General features: G+C 35.3%; 1 protein-coding gene across 1 annotated transcript in view; it reads right to left on the bottom strand.

Annotated features, from left to right (window-relative positions):
- Positions 1-17740, bottom strand: part of LOC106133812 (dipeptidase 1) — a 122905-nt gene that overhangs the window by 19495 nt on the left and 85670 nt on the right. Inside the window, exons 5-7 of the mRNA XM_060953775.1 lie at positions 12073-12205; positions 8921-9077; positions 1073-1127 (exon numbers count right to left, since the gene is read on the bottom strand). Coding sequence (XP_060809758.1) covers positions 1073-1127; positions 8921-9077; positions 12073-12205 — 345 coding nt within the window. The remainder of the gene's footprint in view (positions 1-1072; positions 1128-8920; positions 9078-12072; positions 12206-17740) is intronic.

Here is a 17740-nt window from a genome sequence, read left to right as displayed (position 1 = left end):
TCACTTGGACGTTTTGTGGTCTATTTGTGGTCTCCGTTGTGTGGTCAGCCCGCGGGCAAGGTTCTACAGAATTTGATGTACTACGCATATACTAGTGAATGTTCCGCTGCATGTATTCTTTGCAAATAATAAATAGATATGATCACGTCTTTATCCCTTACGGGGCAGACAGAGCCAGCAGTGTCGAAAAAACTGAAAGGTTAGCTGTATGGTCCAAGGATGGATTCACAAAGAATATTTACAGCTAAAAGAATGGGGTATGTCGGGTGGGTGATGATTTAGTCGCAAAGCAATAATTTGCAAAATATTGAGGTTTGATGAAAACGAAACTTTCTTACCTACATTTTAATAATAAAAAAAAATCATTCAAATGACAAGATTAATAGCCGGTTCATGTTTCTGTGAAATCGCAAATTTCCCTCTAATTAGGAAAATTATTTCGACATTTTCAAACAAAATTAAATCAGAGCGCCGTTTGAGGAAGACGAAATACCTTGTTTGATGAGATTCCAATTTAAGAAGTCAATTTATTCCTGTGCTCCCAATGGTTCCCTGAATTAAGGTAAAAATAACTGATTTTGTAATTTTTTAGGGAAAGTTTTAAGATAAAAATAGCAACCCTTTAACATTCTACGAAAAATCAAAATTCATTAATAAAATCACATCTATATTCCTTGTGGGATACACAGAGCCAACAGTCTTGAAAAGACAGATAGGCCTATAACTGTTTGGCTTAATGATTGAATTGAAATTCAAATAGGTTGCTAGCCCATTGCCTTAAAGAAGAATCTCAAGTTTATAAGGCTATCCCTTAGTCGCATTTTCCGACATCCATGGGAACGAGATGAAGTGGTCTTATTCTTTTTTTATTGGTTCCGGGAACCACACGGCACCAATAACAATGTTTTGTTACTTATATATGTATATACATGGGCCAGAAAATTAACGCCAATGTTTCCTTTTCATCAAACCAAGTGTTTCCAACGAAAGCGCACCTTAAAATGTTAACTGTACAACTTTCGCAAAGGATTATCATTCGCATTGCTCAGATATAAGATTGAAAATAACTTACCTCTCCAAATTCGGTGAGACCGTTAGCAACTGGCGCTTCGTTCGAGGAGTCAGCCCTACGGAACAAATGGAACAATACAGGAACAATGAGAAATGCGAACAAACTTTTTGCTTTTCGCTTCGCTTCAAAAGTCGCTATGCATCTCAGGTCTATAGTGAGCAATGACAATCGATGTCCGAACAAAAAACGTGATGTATCGTATACATTATTATTTCAATAGTCGTAAAAATTAAGTCTTGATGCTCTTTGTGTTTGAACCGGTTGCGTCCCCTTTGGAAAGGAGTAAGTGATGATGCTTTAAGTGACGATCCAGGGGTAGGTGAATCTGGAACGATTCCATTCGGATCATGGTTGATGATTCAATAATCAAAATCTAGGTGAAAATGCTTGTTCCCGTGATCGCTTTATACGATATCCACGGAAAATTTGTGCGTTATCCTAGTACACGGCTCATTTGAAAATTTTTCACAACCTATCAACTTTTGGCGAAAATACATTTCTTACCTACATGTATATATGTATGTGTGTTTATTGACAACAAAAACATTCGAAACTTAGTTCTGTCACTAGGCCATAAAAATCGTTTAAGTAGTTTTTGATATATTTCAAATTTAAAAAAAATTAAAAGTGTTCACGAGGTCTTACTTCGCGATGAACGACTAGTTAATATACAAATGGATTATATGATCAATTGACATGCATACATACATATAATCACGTCTATATCCCTTGCGGGGTAGACAGAGCCAACCTACAGGTTGCTAAAAGACGAATCCCAAATTTATAAGCCCTTAGTCGCCTTTTACGACATACATGGCAAAGAGAAGAAGTGGTAATTTGGCTAACAAAATGAATAAAAAAAATGCCGAGTTAACGTTGAAAACGTTTCCGATTCTGGGAAAAATACATAAAAATCTACATATTTCAATGCAACACGTATTGAATATTCTCGTTTACGTCACAAAATCGAATACCATTCACAATCTCCTTCTATTGCAGACACACATGTAGCTTGTTGGATTTATTCTATTATAGTATGACTACAATTCCGATCGGGATTTACCTACTTCCCGTAAATATTTTTAAGAAGTGAAAGTTGTATGCAAGGCTCGTTGAAATTGCAAGTGGAAAGATGTTGTCAAAAAATATGCGTAAATATGAAAGTCATTTAAATGTTATGTAAGAAATAATAAAAACGTATTATCAAATTAATAATGCTATTTATTTATAGCCAGTAGGTAGTATAGAAAAACAAACTAAGAAACTTTAATTTAAATTCATATTTTTTTTTATTATACACCTTTAAAGTATGTGGTCATTTTTAACACGTTGCAACCGTTTGTGTGTGTATTTGCCTAGTGACAAACCACAAATTAAAAAAGCATTGTTTACTTCAAAAGATATATCTGTGTGGCAAATTTGATTGAAATATGTCTCGTTGTTTTTGATGTTTATTTTTTTTATTAATTTATTACGTCCATACATAGGTATATGTTAAACGGCATCTGTGGTGTAGCGGTAGTACGCTTGTCTGTGACACCGGAGATCCCGGGATCCAATCCCGGCGAGGGCATTATGAGAAAATAACTTTTTCTGACTGGCCTGGGCCTTGGATGTTTATCTATATAAGTATTTATTGTAATATAGTAACGTTGAGTTAGTATTTCGTAACACAAGTCTCGAACTTACTTCGAGGCTAACTCAATCTGTGTAATTTGTCCCGTATATATTTTTATTTATTTATTTGTATATAATCAAGTTGTAACCTTGTGATATTCACCCAAATGATGGAGAGTTTAAAAATAAGAATGAAAAATAATTGAAAAATCAAGACAAAATGCGCAATCACGCCCGTAAATTTTCAGTGACAAACATTTAAAATCCATTTATAAAGTTCCTGCACGTTGGATAAACGATTTCCACTGCAATTAGTTATTTTGCCAACGCCATGTGCAAAGCGTAGTCAAAGTTTATTTGGCGTGCGGTATGTAACCGGTATACCCCTTGTTTAATGTGATTGAAAAGTGCGGATTCTCTTAAATAAATATAAGCATTGTCAAATGAATTGTCGAGTGTTATGAATGTTGATGATGCGAAAGAATAAATATGGGACGATGTAGTCCCTGCCTACCTACCCCTCACGTAAGGAGGCATGATTTTATGTATGTAAATATTGTCAAATACTCGCCTTTTTAACAGCAGCAGCAATCAAATCAGATAATTATTTTTACAATACAATTCTTTTGTTTTTGATTTAATATCTACAACTATTAAAGTAGGCACCGAATCAGTTAATAACGTAAATAATATTTATTTGAATTAAAACTTATTAGGAATAAAAATGGTTTCGAAGTTTTAATATCCGTCCGCGTTTATATAATCATTATGATGATGAGATAAATATATCAGATTAATCTAATACGTTTATTCAGGTAGGCGTTTTAATATCAGCCCCTTTTGCCAAAGGGGCAGTTTGTGCCCGAAATTTCCGGATTTTAATTATAGCCTTTGTTACCGTCGTTGAGTGAGATTGGTTTTTTCATAATTTCCTGCCACTATGTTAAGCTGGCACGATTTCCGCATTATGCAAACAAGTTCAGTTTTTATTTTAAGACTACTTTTTTTTAAAGGACTTCTGTTATTTGAAACAGGTCTATATTTGCTCATCGTAGTCTTAATATTTTTAGCTAAGCATTTTATAAAAATATTACTTGATATAGGTACTCGTAAGTAAAAACACACCATTCCACCAAATGGAAAACATTATTTTTTTAAGAGTTTGTAAAGCTTTTATGTTTTTAGAAATCAAATTGAAATTTATTGAATATTGTTAACTTAGAAGTAATATATATTTTCTTTACTTAGTTCTTGTACTTTTTCCATGCGCCTCATTTAATAAAGCCATACGCTTGGGTTGCTTATATTCTCCTACATGTTTTAAAGACACCAATCCATTACTGCGACTCGAGCGACTAATAAAATTAAATTTTAAAGTCAATGTACGTAAGTACGTAAGAGAGAAGAATGGACACTATTTTCTTTATTTAATTTTCTATAAAACTGTGTAAAGTAAAGTAAAGTGATAGGTTGCTAGTCATTTTATGAGATTTACACTTAGTCGCTTTTTACGACATACATGCTAAAGAAATGTAGTGGTCCTCAAGTGGCGGGAACCACTCGGATATCCATGGGAAAGCATAGAATAGAGTAGAATAGATTTATATTCAAAATTAGGTACAAGGTATCACTTATTGACGTCACAACACTTAAATTAATTATAACTACTACCGCTTCCAAAGCGCATGTGTAAAAGAAGCGGCGGAACAAACTACACTGCAGTATATTTATGGAGTGGTATTTAATTATTTCTAGTATGCAAATTGTTAGAATAAGTGAAAGCAGAGAGTGCAGTGAGTACGTTAGTTTATTTCATTTTAGATAAAATCTTAGATACACATAAGACAAGACACAGCAGATGACAGGAGAGAATAAGAAGTAGTTCTTATTTTTAATCTACTTGACACAATATACAATGGCCAGGGTGTTCGTTATTGATATTGAAACCATGAAGGTTTAACACAAATTGAGACATCACGATACACGACACTGAAAGTCTCGTCTGCACTCAGCCACGGAACTGCGCACTTAATGATATAGCTCGCAGGAATCTTTACGTCTGTGAAAACGACATGTCGTTACTTCATGTAGGTACCTACATACATAAAACGTCAAAGAGAACACAAAAGCAAGGGAAAATGATCTGCTTTTATTATGTTCCAGCTCCACTACTACACTCTCAGTGATGTTTGTGTACCTACATACAATGGAAAATCCATATTTCATCTTTTAACTTTGCGATTTAGATAGCATGATCAGCTAATATTTGAAATCTGATAAATTATGAAGCTTTTAACGCACCCTTAGAGCGGTGAAACCGTTAGGTTACCCGACTAAAAAAAAAGTGTGTAAGATAATTGAAATCCTGACGCGACTTTATACGAATGTGCTATGTAAAGAAGTTAGATTGCAACCCGATACTATTATGGTGTACATCTTGACAAAACCTGCACATTCAGGCATCCAGACAGCTATTATTTACTATCAGTAATTCGGAATTTTGCTGGTGGTGAAGCCACGAGGCTTGAATAGCCAATATTCAAGCCATTATACAAACATATTCAATATTTTTTCAAGGTAAATCATACCGCGTTTCAAAATGAACTCAAAATATTTCAACGCCATCTAGTTATAGCTTTTACAATTAATTTTTACATAGAAACTAACGCCTGACGGTTAACAAAAAAACTCTTCTTCATGCAAAAATAATAAACTTGAACATCTACCTTTCCAATCACTCGTCCTTCGTCCACATTTATCATTTGACGATTTAAAGTTCTCTTGTGTAAATTAATTACACGATAATTTTATGAAAAAGAATAGGACCACTCCATCTCGCTCCCAAGGATGTCGTAAAAGGCGACTGTGGGGTAGGCTTATAAACTTGGGATTCTTCTTTTAGGCGATGGGCTAGCAACCTGTCACTATTTGAATCTCAATTCTATCTTAAAGCCAAATAGCTGAACGTGGCCTATCAGGCTTTTCAAGACTGTTGGCTCTGTCTACCCTGCAAGGGATATAGACGTGATTATATGTATGTATGTATAATTTTATGACTTCGTGACAAAATGGAATGAACCAGCTATTACCAGCCTTCGATTCCTATCGGATTGCTGTGTCCGGTTTTATCGATTTACCTCATTGACAAGCGAATGAAAGCAGGGACTGCTGAATCTGATTATAAGTCTGAGCGGTCCGTTGCGACGTGACAAAATTGGAATCATTTAGATTTTTTTATCAGGTTCTCTGCTGTAATAATTTATTCTATTATCAGTTTTTTATTGACTTGCCCGATTGATTGACGGCCTCTGTGGCTCAGCGGTAGTACGCTTGTCTGTGACACCGGAGGTCCCGGGTTCGAATCCCGGTCAAGGCATGATGAGAAAAGAACTTTTTCTGATTGTCCTGGGTCTTGGATGTTTATCTATATAAGTATTTATTATAAAATATAGTATCGTTGAGTTAGTATCTCGTAACACAAGTTTCGAACTTACTTCGAGGCTAACTCAATCAGTGTAATTTGTCCCGTATATATTTATTTATTTATTTATTATTGTTTTATTGACTGATAAAAAATTATCATATCGGATTTAACGACCTATCATCATCCCTATAAAGGTAAAGGGTCAGGTCAAGAGTACCCGAAACCGCCGAGCTTGCATGAAGAGAGTTATGAATGTGGATGATGCGAAGGAAGTGTGCAGAGATCGCGGCAACTGGAAAGATGTAGTCTCTGCCTACCCCTCCGGGAAGGAGGCGTGATTTTATGTATGTATGTATCCTTATATATGTACAGAATGTACAGTAACGTGTTTAATATAATATAGATTCTAATCGTATTTATTTGATAAATGATAAATTATTCTAATTAAATTTATAACGGATCACTTTAATTAAATATTAATCAATCACCCGTAGTTTACAATTAACGTTTGATCACCGGAGTAACGAGTAGGAAATCTGATAACAATCGCTGTCGGAAACCATTAAGCTGTCAGGTCTATAGCTCGGGGCGAAAGCTATTTGTGTCACATACATATAATCACATCTGTATCCCTTGCGGGGTAGACTGAGCCAACAGTCTTGAAAAGATTAATAGGCCACGTTCAGCTGTTTGGCTTAATGATAGAATTGAAATTCAAATAGGGACAGGTTGCTAGCCCATCGCCTTAAATAAGAATCCCAAGTTTATAAGCCAATCCCTGAGTTACCTGTTACGACATCCATGAAAACGAGATGGAGCGGTCCTATTCTTTTTTTATAGGTCCGGCACCTACCACACTAATATTTGATTGAATTTAATGTAAATAACCGTAGCGGACGTTCAGGCAAAACTTCAGGTCGAGAATACTCGAAACCGAAGAGCTTTCACGAAGAGATTGTATCATTTTGTTTGTAAACAGCTAAAGTTGATTGAATTTCATGTAAATAATAATCGGAGAACGTCCTGAAAAGCTCAAATCGAGAGTACCCGAAATTACCGAGCTTGCATGAAGAGAGTTCTGAATGTGGATGAAGCAAATGAAGTATGCACGGATCGTAACAAGTGGAAAGATGTTTTGTATGCTTAAATTAGTTAAGTGTCCCCCCTAGTAAGAATACTTTTATGTGTAATAATTATTACATTTGTTCAGATTATGTCTTTTTCAACAGCAGGACTTAATCGATCTTGCTGGGTCGCACGTCTGCAAATATTCGTTCTAATCCAAAATCATTAATGCATATATACATATCATCACGTCTATATCCCTTGCGGGGTAGAAAGAGCCAACATTCTTGGAAAGACTGAAAGGCCACGTTCAGCTGTTTGGTTTAATGATAGAATTGAGATACAAATAGTGACAGGTTGCTTGCTAATCGTTAAAAGTTATTAATCAAAAATCGTTAATGGTTGGTATAATTTCAGCGCCGCTGGAACTATTGGTCCAGTGGTCAGAGCGATCGTTTTTACATTGGAGTTCCCTAGTTCTACCCCCGACTACTGGTTTAGAGTATTCCTGACCTGATCTTTTGTCAAACAATCCTGATTTGCTCGCGATACGTTAACCTTTAAGCCATCACATGGTTCCATCTATACACATTCTTCTTGTTTTTTATTCACATGACGAAAGCACACATCATCACATCACATCACACATCTAAGCATTCCCTTTTCTATAATTATAACCACATTTTGATAACATGTTATCACAACACTAACTAAATTTATCTACAAGGTTAAATTTGAAATTAAATGAAGTACTGATCTCTAAGGTACCGATTCAATGACGTGATTCAGTCAAACGCATTAATTGGCATCAACGACAGAGCTTTTGTAAGTTCCATATGTATACAAACGTATTGGAGTTCAATAACAAAGAGATTCGCAACAAAGGCAATGTCTGTATCAAATTAAATTTTGGCCTTTGATCTAGATGATGGTATATGAAATAATAACTAGACAAGCGATCTGTCTTTGCTTTGTACCTACAACTCGGGGATGATTCTCATTAGAACGAGCACTTTTATACTATAACAATATATGAAAAATAACTAATATGCCGCTTACTATATTTTCCAATAGTGATTGTAATAAAGCAGAGCTTAAAAGAATCACTGTTATCTTCAAGGCGACTTAGAAGATAACAAAATACTTGGCAAAACATCTCTTCACTTCCAAGCAGTATTTAGACTTAAACCATAAAAATCTGAATAATATGGAACAAATTATGTTCTATTCCCTTTTATACATATGCACATATATTCACGTCTTCATTTCTTGCAGGGTAGACAGAGTCAACAGCCTTGAAATGGTTGAAAGTAGACGATTATCTGTATGGCTTAATGATGCAAAATATCTCTGGGTCAAATTTACCAGGCAAAACTATGTCGCACGTGATTTTGAAAAATATTTTTGCCGCCTTGCAGCAGATTAAGTGCATTATGAAATGTCAGCCGCGCAATTTCTTTTCTCATTTATAATACAGCACAAATTAAGGTAAGTGTAAAGTAGGATGCAGAATCTTTAAAATAGTACTCTCTATTTCTTTCTAGTGGATGTTATATGGGACAACAAAGGGAATAAGCAACATCATGATCCAAGCAAGGTAAGGTTCTCCTGTTAGCTTGACTAAAGTTTGACAGTACTAGAAAGTCCAACTTTCTCAACCCTGGACCGTGACTAAAAGCGACTTAAGACGCAACCAGACCAAATTTGGAATAAGGAAAAATCTGATGAAAATAGTCTCTCACCAAGGAGTGTTGCAAGTGTGAGTCAACGTCATGTAACGAACTCCAAGTTGGTAGTAGCTCCTGAGGACACCCAAAGAGTTGGCGATGGAGTGTCCACCTTCGATGCCGATGAGTGATGCAATCTTGCGGGGACGGGCGCTGTGGGCTTGCAGAATATCTAGAAAAAAAACATAATCATAAAAAATAAAGAAATTGACACTATAGGTAGTCTTTCAGTCTTTGAAGAATAATTGTTTACAGTGGGAAAAGACAGAATGGTATTCGTACTCATGAATTATTAAATGGACTTGGAAATCCGCAAATCTCTTGCGGGGTAGACAGAACCAATAGTCTCGAAAAGACTGATAGGCCTCCTTCACCTGTATGGCTTTATGATGGAATTCAAATTATGACAGGTTGTTAGCCCGTCGCCTAAAAGAGAAATCCCAAGTTTATATCCTATCCCTTAGTGGCTTTTTACGATATCCATGGAGTGGTTCTATTCTATAGTGCCGGATACCACACTGATATGGAATCATAAGATCACTTAAATAATATAAAAATAAAAGAAATAATATTCATTATAGTAATTCATTGTGAATTACAGAACAATGCCTATGAAAAAGAATTTTCTACAATGGGGAAAGACAGGATGGCACTCATGAAATAATAAACGGACTCGGATATCCGCGTATCGGAAAATCATAAGGACATTTAAAAGAATAGAAAACGAGACGATAATATGAAATACGATTCCGTGCTTCCTATGACATAACACGTAGAATCTTTGACTATACTGACATTGTGCCGATGCATAATTGGATGTTAGCATGTTAAAGTATAAGACTAAAAGACTAGATGAATAAATTTATATAAAAAATCTATCCAATAAGAAGCGCCGTCTTATTGATTAAAGATCTTTCTACCGAAATTTAGTGCCAATCCTTGTCAGTGCCTAATACACCCACCCACATAGCACTTAACAGATTGGTTCTTTCTTGCTCTGTGACTACCTCCAAAATTATCCCAATCAAGGCGAACAAAAGTCACTCTGCTCCGCATTATTCAAAACAATACTCCAACTTTGTCGATCCACAGGAGTTTCTACATAAAATATTCATTTATGATCTGCGCCTCCCACTGTCGACATTAAATCAGAGGGCTCGATATTACAAATAAAGGAGTTAACAGATATCCTTATACCATGTCTATTGTCTATCATGGAATTCAAATAACGGTTGCCAACACCATGCCTTAACAGGACGAAATGCGTCTATAGCTCTGGCAAATAAAATTATTGGCAACATCGATACCTACATAATTTAAATCATCAAAATTTCATCAAAAATTCTCTATGAGTGCTGGGATTTGAAAAAAAAAAAAAAACAATAAATACTTAGCTTTTACAAAGTTATCAATAATTCACGAAGTACTTGTTGTGTCTACATTGTTTTGATCGTCAAAAATCATTTAGCAGATGAACATTAAAGATTTCTTTTTCATAAAATTCATTTGATACCGTTTGTCGTCAAATGGAAAAAAAATAATTGTGAATTTTTTGTCGTTTATTATATTAATTCATCCTTTGAAACAAAAGAACCGTGTTATTTCAAAAATAAAATGAATTTTCGCCATTCACAAGTTCTTGGAATAGATTTATCGATGAAATCTGATAAAAATTGCGTATTTCATTTCATAAATACGGTGAATTTAAATTTATAGTCAATTTCAGTAAACCGTATGCGTCTTGTGAACATCCATGATCTTTTTAATTTGAGCGAAAGGCAAAAAGTAGTAGGAATTTAATTTTCTCCAAATTGGGCTCCCAGATTGTTTAATAACAGTGCTACTGTTTCTAATTTGGTAAAGTTTAAATTGATTATTTTATATTGATGCCGTGTGGCTCCCGGCACCAATACAAAAATAATAGGACCACTCCATCTCTTTCCTATGGATGTCGTAAAAGGCGACTAAGAGATAGGCTTACAAACTTGGAATTCTTTTTTAGGCGATGGATTAGCAACCTGTCACTATTTGAATCTCAATTCTATTATTAAGCCAATTTAGAGAAGCGTGGTCATTCAGTCTTTTCAAGACTGTTGGCTCTGTCTTCCCCGCAAGGGATTTAGACGTGTCATACGTGGTTTTCATGGTCAAACGGGGAAACTGAAGTAGTTATGCCTGACACTTTTAGTAGGATATTAGGTACAGTTTTAAGTTTGTTGAATATCTTGCTCTTTTATTGTTATGTCGCAGAATAAACCAACTTAATGAGAATTTGAAACGAGATAAACCTATCATGTTCCAGCAACCATTAACAAATCCATTAGTATCGATTTCAGTGGGATGATAACTTAACACAAGTTCAAGTACCTAAACTTGCATTAAATTATTAAACTGTTCCACGTGACTAGATAAAACTGAGAATCAAGTTTGAACGTGTCGATTAAAAAGTGTATAAAGTAGTTTATAAGTTAGACAACAACTCAATAGAACTTTGTTAATTTCCAGCTAACAAACAAGGAACTTGGAATAAAAGGTTTTTTCTGTTGAAAAACTCCGGTTTATTAAAAGCTGACGGAGAAAAATAATCTCATAATGGAATGCAAAATCTCGCCAGAACGGTATGTTTGTGTGTTAACACTGAATTGAAAATAGTAATTATCTAGCCATCATTTGCAGAAAATTCTAAGCTCAAAGGTAAATTGTGTATAGTTACGCTTGTACTTTACTTTGCTCATAATAAAATACCTGTTTTGGATTAATTAAATGAACAACGTTTCACTTAACCTCACCGACAAGACTCTTAAAAATATGAGAAAAGGAAGAAGTCTGATTGTCTTATTCAGTTTTTTGTGTTATCTCCACACACCTTTGCGTATTCCCAGTTGCACCCACCGCTACTATTTTGGGACTGGACTTTGGGGTTCGTTTTTTCGACATCTTTTCACTTTGTACCTTTTTGCACCATTGGCGTGTCTATGACGTTTTCACCAATCACTCTACGAACCTTCCTGTTTTACGAGCCAAAACACGAGAGCTGTATTGAGAGAGGTATGAACTGCTCACACATTTGCTTTATCTAACAGCGCCATCCATTTTCGACTAGACAGGACAACTCAAACTTGACAAGAAGGAATAGAGACAGTAAAATAGAAAAAACATGTGTTTACCAGTAACAGAAGTTGCCAATTGAAAGGACTGAGGATACTTGTCGACGAGACGTCGGATGACATCAATCTGCTCCAAGGTCAGCTGCACAGCGTCCTTATTCTGGGTGGCGCAGGGCACGAAGGCAGACCAAAACTGAAACAATAAAAAACGAGATTGGTATATTGCCTAACAAATTGTAAAAGAATTTCTTAAGGTGTGGGATATGAAAGTGATGGGTGGATGTATAACAATTTTGTTTAACGTATTGAAATATATGTAAAAGGTTTGATATATAATTGTGAGACCAGGATGATGTCAAATCTATTGGCTATAAAATCTACCCCAATAGTACGAAAAACACAGTGTCCCTAGTTTGAGTAGTCGTCCCCTTAGTTTGCTGACTCTCATGTCACAGGAAAAAAAAGAATAAATTCACATTGTAGACGTGTTTTGCTTACGTGCATCGGAACTGTCAGCTGGGACCATCAGTTTTAAAAGAAACAATACTTGTATAAGACGGTCTGGCAAGGTTACAGAGGTTGAATTGGACTAATTGAAATTTCGTCTAAAGGTTTAAATTACTGATTTTAAATGTATGTAAAACTTATCAATATTGAGTATCAGAATCGACACATTTTATTCGTTCGCCTTATCAAATTCTGGAATCTACGTGCGTTGCCTCAGGGAGGCGTGTTGGGCCCGCTTCGTATTTACTGCGGTTTGGAATGGATAAAATCAATTCAGTATTCCGATCCCATTTGGGAGCTGACCCTTTGTTAAAATTATCATATTACCTTGCCGAAGCTCGGGTTACAGAATTTTGTTGGATCTGCAGTATCATGAGCGACGAAGGTACACATTTTTTAATGCACAATATCTGGTAAGGTTGGCAATGACAAAAAAATTAAGTTACAATATTGTATATCCTTCTATTTTATCGGAATTTGATATGGAGATATTAAAAAAATATATATTAAGGATATGTTGTTTGATGGACATATTTTTTTTAAAAGGCATCTTCATAAAGTCAAATGAAGTCTAAATATTGAAGCATTTGAAAGCAGATAAAAATAACAAGTAAGTTATATGTTATATACATATTATTATCCTAGATACCCAAAAAAGTCGTACTACTATTTTTTACTTCAACTTAATGAGTCGGTTCTGACTTTCATATGAAATATAAGACTATTGTAGCCTTTGTAAATTTTCACAAAACAGAAAACGGAAATAGGGGTTCCACAGGGATACGTATTTGACCCGCGCAGAAAGCTCGAAATCAATTCAGTAATGGTTCCGGATTTTGTTTGGGCCCGGCCTTTGTAACCATTATCACAGATGAAATTCGTTTGAAGGCTCCACCAATGGGGTGGATAACATGAAGTCAAATAAGCTTGACCGAAACTCAACTTGCACCCAATTTTGCGAAATAATTCGTGCTTTTATGAATTCCGGTTGGCTTGTGGTTTTCGGTTGGATGAATTTCTTCCGTAGATGTCTCAGAGGTGGCTAAAAATACTATCGTTTGCTGTGAACGTAACGTTTTCAGCGTCAGTTTGCAGTCATATTTTTAACATTTGAAAATTACTAAAACGATTTAGATGACTAGCAACTTAAAAAAATTATTTATCTTTCCTAGTTATGTAATTTACCAAATTTCGACAACGAATGAAATATCGCAACAGATGTTATTCTGAAATTTAGGCCACCCTATTCAGAGAACCTGACGCAATTGAATAATGTGTGGAGTAAGTACAATAGAGCTTTAGTTTTGATGTGTTTCGATTCGAGAATCGGCTTTTGATACCAATACGAGTAATGCACCATTTCATCATACTCAAATCATTAGCTTGTGAGCTATCGTGACAACATACTTTGATACACATTACTACAATGAAGAATACATACATATAGTCATACTATATCCTTTGCAGGGTAGACAGAGCCAACGGTCCTGAAGAGATTGAGAGGCCACGTTCAGCAATAATGGCTAAATTATTACTAAATGTGATCAGAGTTTTATTCCTATTTGATTTAGAGATTAACAACTAGCAAAGGGGATTGATGGTAGGCAGCCGACCGTGAACATTCGCCAAATAACTGCACAAGCCGACGACTCGACAGAATGTCATTGAGAATACGCTATAACGATGGGGATATGTGCAATAATTTTCACCGAACTACAGCGGAATGCAATTGGGCATGCGCTGTGATGAGAAAAATATGTATAACTATCGAAACCCTATCAATCCCGCGGGAACTCCGGGATAAAAAGCCTATACCTATGTTATTCAGGGTCTTCAGCTACCTACATACCAAATTTCATTGTAATCGGTTCAGTTGTTTTTGCGTGAAAGAATAACAAACATTCATACTGACATACTCACAAACTTTCGCATTTATAATATTAGTAGGATATTTTATAAGTAAAGAAATCTAACTCTTTTTCGGTGATGATAGGGTCATCTTCCTCCTGGCATTTATCCTGTAGAGGAACTTATTTCTTCGACTTTATCCCTTACGGGATAGACAGAGCTAACAGTTTTGAAAAGATAGAACGGCCACGTTAAATGGGCTAGCAACCTGTCACTATTTGATCTCAATTATATTATTAAGCCAAACAGCTGAACGTGGCCTATCAGTCCAAGACTGTAGGCACTGTCTACCCCGCAAGGGATATAGACGTGATTTTATGTTTGTATGTAAGTTACAATGAAAAACGTAACGTAAAGTATCAAGAAACGTTGTTCTTGGTACTTGTTCTAACTAGAAAGCTTAGTCATAACTATGACGCTTAACTATTTTGATGTCTTAATCTCACTCGAAGCTAATTGTTAAGCACGTTGAGACTTCAAAGTTCTGTCTCAAATAGTGAATCCAATCTCGTTTAAAGTATGTGCTTGAATGTAATTAATTAAAGTGGATAGTACCTCATTATTAACAGATTTAATTTAACTGATATATCAAAATTTGTTAAGCGATCCTTTTTTTTTTATTGACGAGTGTTTCACACTTTGGGTACACTAATGCTTATGTAACGGAAAATATACATTTAATGGAAATTCCTACGCTTTTTCTGTATAATATTATACCTTTTAGACAAATTTTCAACTTGTCAGTTACAATTGGCCTGCGAATATCCCTTTGGATTATTTGTTTGTTGTATTCTCTACTCAATGAAAAAATTAAATCTAAATTCCCGCGACTCAGTTCCTACCATTCCCATTCTCTTCGCTCTTCAGACAACCTGACACTGCGTACTCCTCTGTTCCGGTCTACTTTTTTGGACAAATCTTTCCAGGTTCAGGCTGTAAGGCTCTGGAATGCTCTTTCTGAAATGATTAGGAGAGATCCTAGTCGCTCTGCGTTCAAACATGCTGTGAATGGGTTCTTCCTTCGGCAGATTAATAATGGGTCATCCTAATTTGATATTTTATGTATGTATATGTATTTATAATCTTAGATGTTCATCTATGTCACTATTTTTCATAGAATATAGTACCGTTCAGTTAGTATCTCGTAACACAAGTTTCAAACTTACTATGCGCAAACTCAATCTGTGTAATTTGTCCCGTATATATTTATTAATTTATTTAAGTATTTGCATAGTTTATTATAATGTATTATGAAAATGATTCATAATTGTGTGCCAGCCGGTACTCACTCTTTCCATTAAAAAAATAACCGATAATTTATGCACGTATTTATGTAAATATGTTGGTATTAATTTTATGCACTCCACTGTTCAAACATCATAAAACTCATCATAATAATCAGTTAACATGATTCCATTTCACGAACATTGAAATGCAACTTTGAACTTTATTTAATATGAAATGTTCCTAGATTTTCTACCTGTTTGTCACAAAACGTGCGCGTTTTCAATGGAGTTTTCACTTTATTCATGTTCTATTCAAATATTGCAAGGCAAATAACGACAATCTCTTGAGCAGCTTATTGGTCGTTAAAATTCCGTTTTAACAAAATGCCATTTCAGGAGAAAGCTGTTGATGATGTTAATATTAAAGTAATTAAGGACCTCCTCGGTTTTATAATGCATTCATAGGCGCTTTAGCTTGCCCACGGGTCGTTCTGTGTGTTAGAGAAATTTTAATAAAAACCCATATGCATCACGCCGCTTTCCCGGAAGGGTAGGCAGATATAACATCTTTTCATTAGCGAGGATTCCATTATTTGAAATGAAAAGTACGATTTTCCTTCGTCACTCTGTTGTTAGACACTCTTTTCATTTAGGTAACCAAATAGCCCTATTTTATCATTCTTATTTTAATAAGTATAATTAAGCTAATAAACTGAGGATTCTTCTTTAATGCGGTGGGCTAGCAAGCTTTGAGTATTTAAGTTTAAATTCCATAATTATGCCATACAACTAAACATGGCCTTTCAGTCTTTTCGTAACCTTGTTGGCTCTGTCTACCTCGTAACGGAAAGTTGTGATAAAATCTATGTATAATTCACGACAAAATGTATAATTGCACTGCTATTTATGTGAATTCAAGCTAAATTTCTTCGGCCCACGGTGTCTACAACAGAATCAATGTCGCCCCTTATACTAAACCATTTCAATTCACTAGATAATTTTAACTTCTAAAATAAATGTAATTTACTTAAACACTCTCAAACGAACAGTAGACATTCAAATTAAACAAAAGTTCATTTAAATTTTGCGCTTTGAAAATCCGAAACCGTTTAAACTTGAAAGGACCGGAATATAATAATATCATATTGTGGGCAAATATTGAACATAACGTTGTGCCGTGTGGTTCCCGGCACTTATACAAAAAAGTATAGGACCACTCCATCTCTTTCCCATGGATGTTCTAAAAGGCGACTAAGGGATAGGCTTACAAATTTGGGATTGATTTTTAGGCGGCGGGTTAGCAACCTGTCACTATTTGAATCTCAATTCTATCATTAAGCTAAATAGCTGAATGTGGCCATTCAGCCTTTTTAAGACTGTTGGTTCTGTCTACCCCGCAAGGGATATAGACGTGACCATATGTACGTAATATACCAGAGTTTTATCCGGTCGTGCCACAATTTAATATTACATTTTGCTCCTGTGCATTTCAGACTTACAGTTAATGTAGCGTTACTTGATATTAAATGGAAAACTGAAGAACCAGTTTTAAGTGCATTCATATTTTTATTAATATTTACGAGATAATGGCGGCTTTTCGTATTAATGTAAATTTCGTTTTTTTTGTCGAGTGGTTCCCGGCATCAGTAAAAAAAATTTAATAGGACCAAACATACATACATACATAAAATCACGCCTTTTTCCTGGAGGTCTAGGCACAGACTACATCTTTGCACTTGCGACAATCTTTGCATACTTTTTTCGCTTCATCCACATTCATCACTCCCTTCATGCGAGCTCGGCCTTCGTTTTCTCATGTTTATTTTCATGAATAGGACCATTTCTTCTCTTTCCCATGGATGTCGTAAAATGCGACTAAAGGGTAGGTTTATAGTAGATTGTACAAAAATGTACAAAAGGCGGACTTAACGCCGTTTGGCATTCTCTACCAATCAACCAGCTGACCAAACAGAAAAAACTTTAAGTTGGTGGTGCGATAAAGTGCACAAGCATACTGAAAAATACATACAAGACGAAAACAAAATACATACAAGATACATATACATTATAAAAAGTTCGGGTTTCAT

Source organism: Amyelois transitella, chromosome Z (assembly GCF_032362555.1).
Source record: "Amyelois transitella isolate CPQ chromosome Z, ilAmyTran1.1, whole genome shotgun sequence".
NCBI lineage: Eukaryota > Metazoa > Arthropoda > Insecta > Lepidoptera > Pyralidae > Amyelois > Amyelois transitella.
The sequence above is the reverse complement of the archived record's forward strand: the minus strand, read 5'-3'. Positions and strand labels throughout refer to the sequence as shown.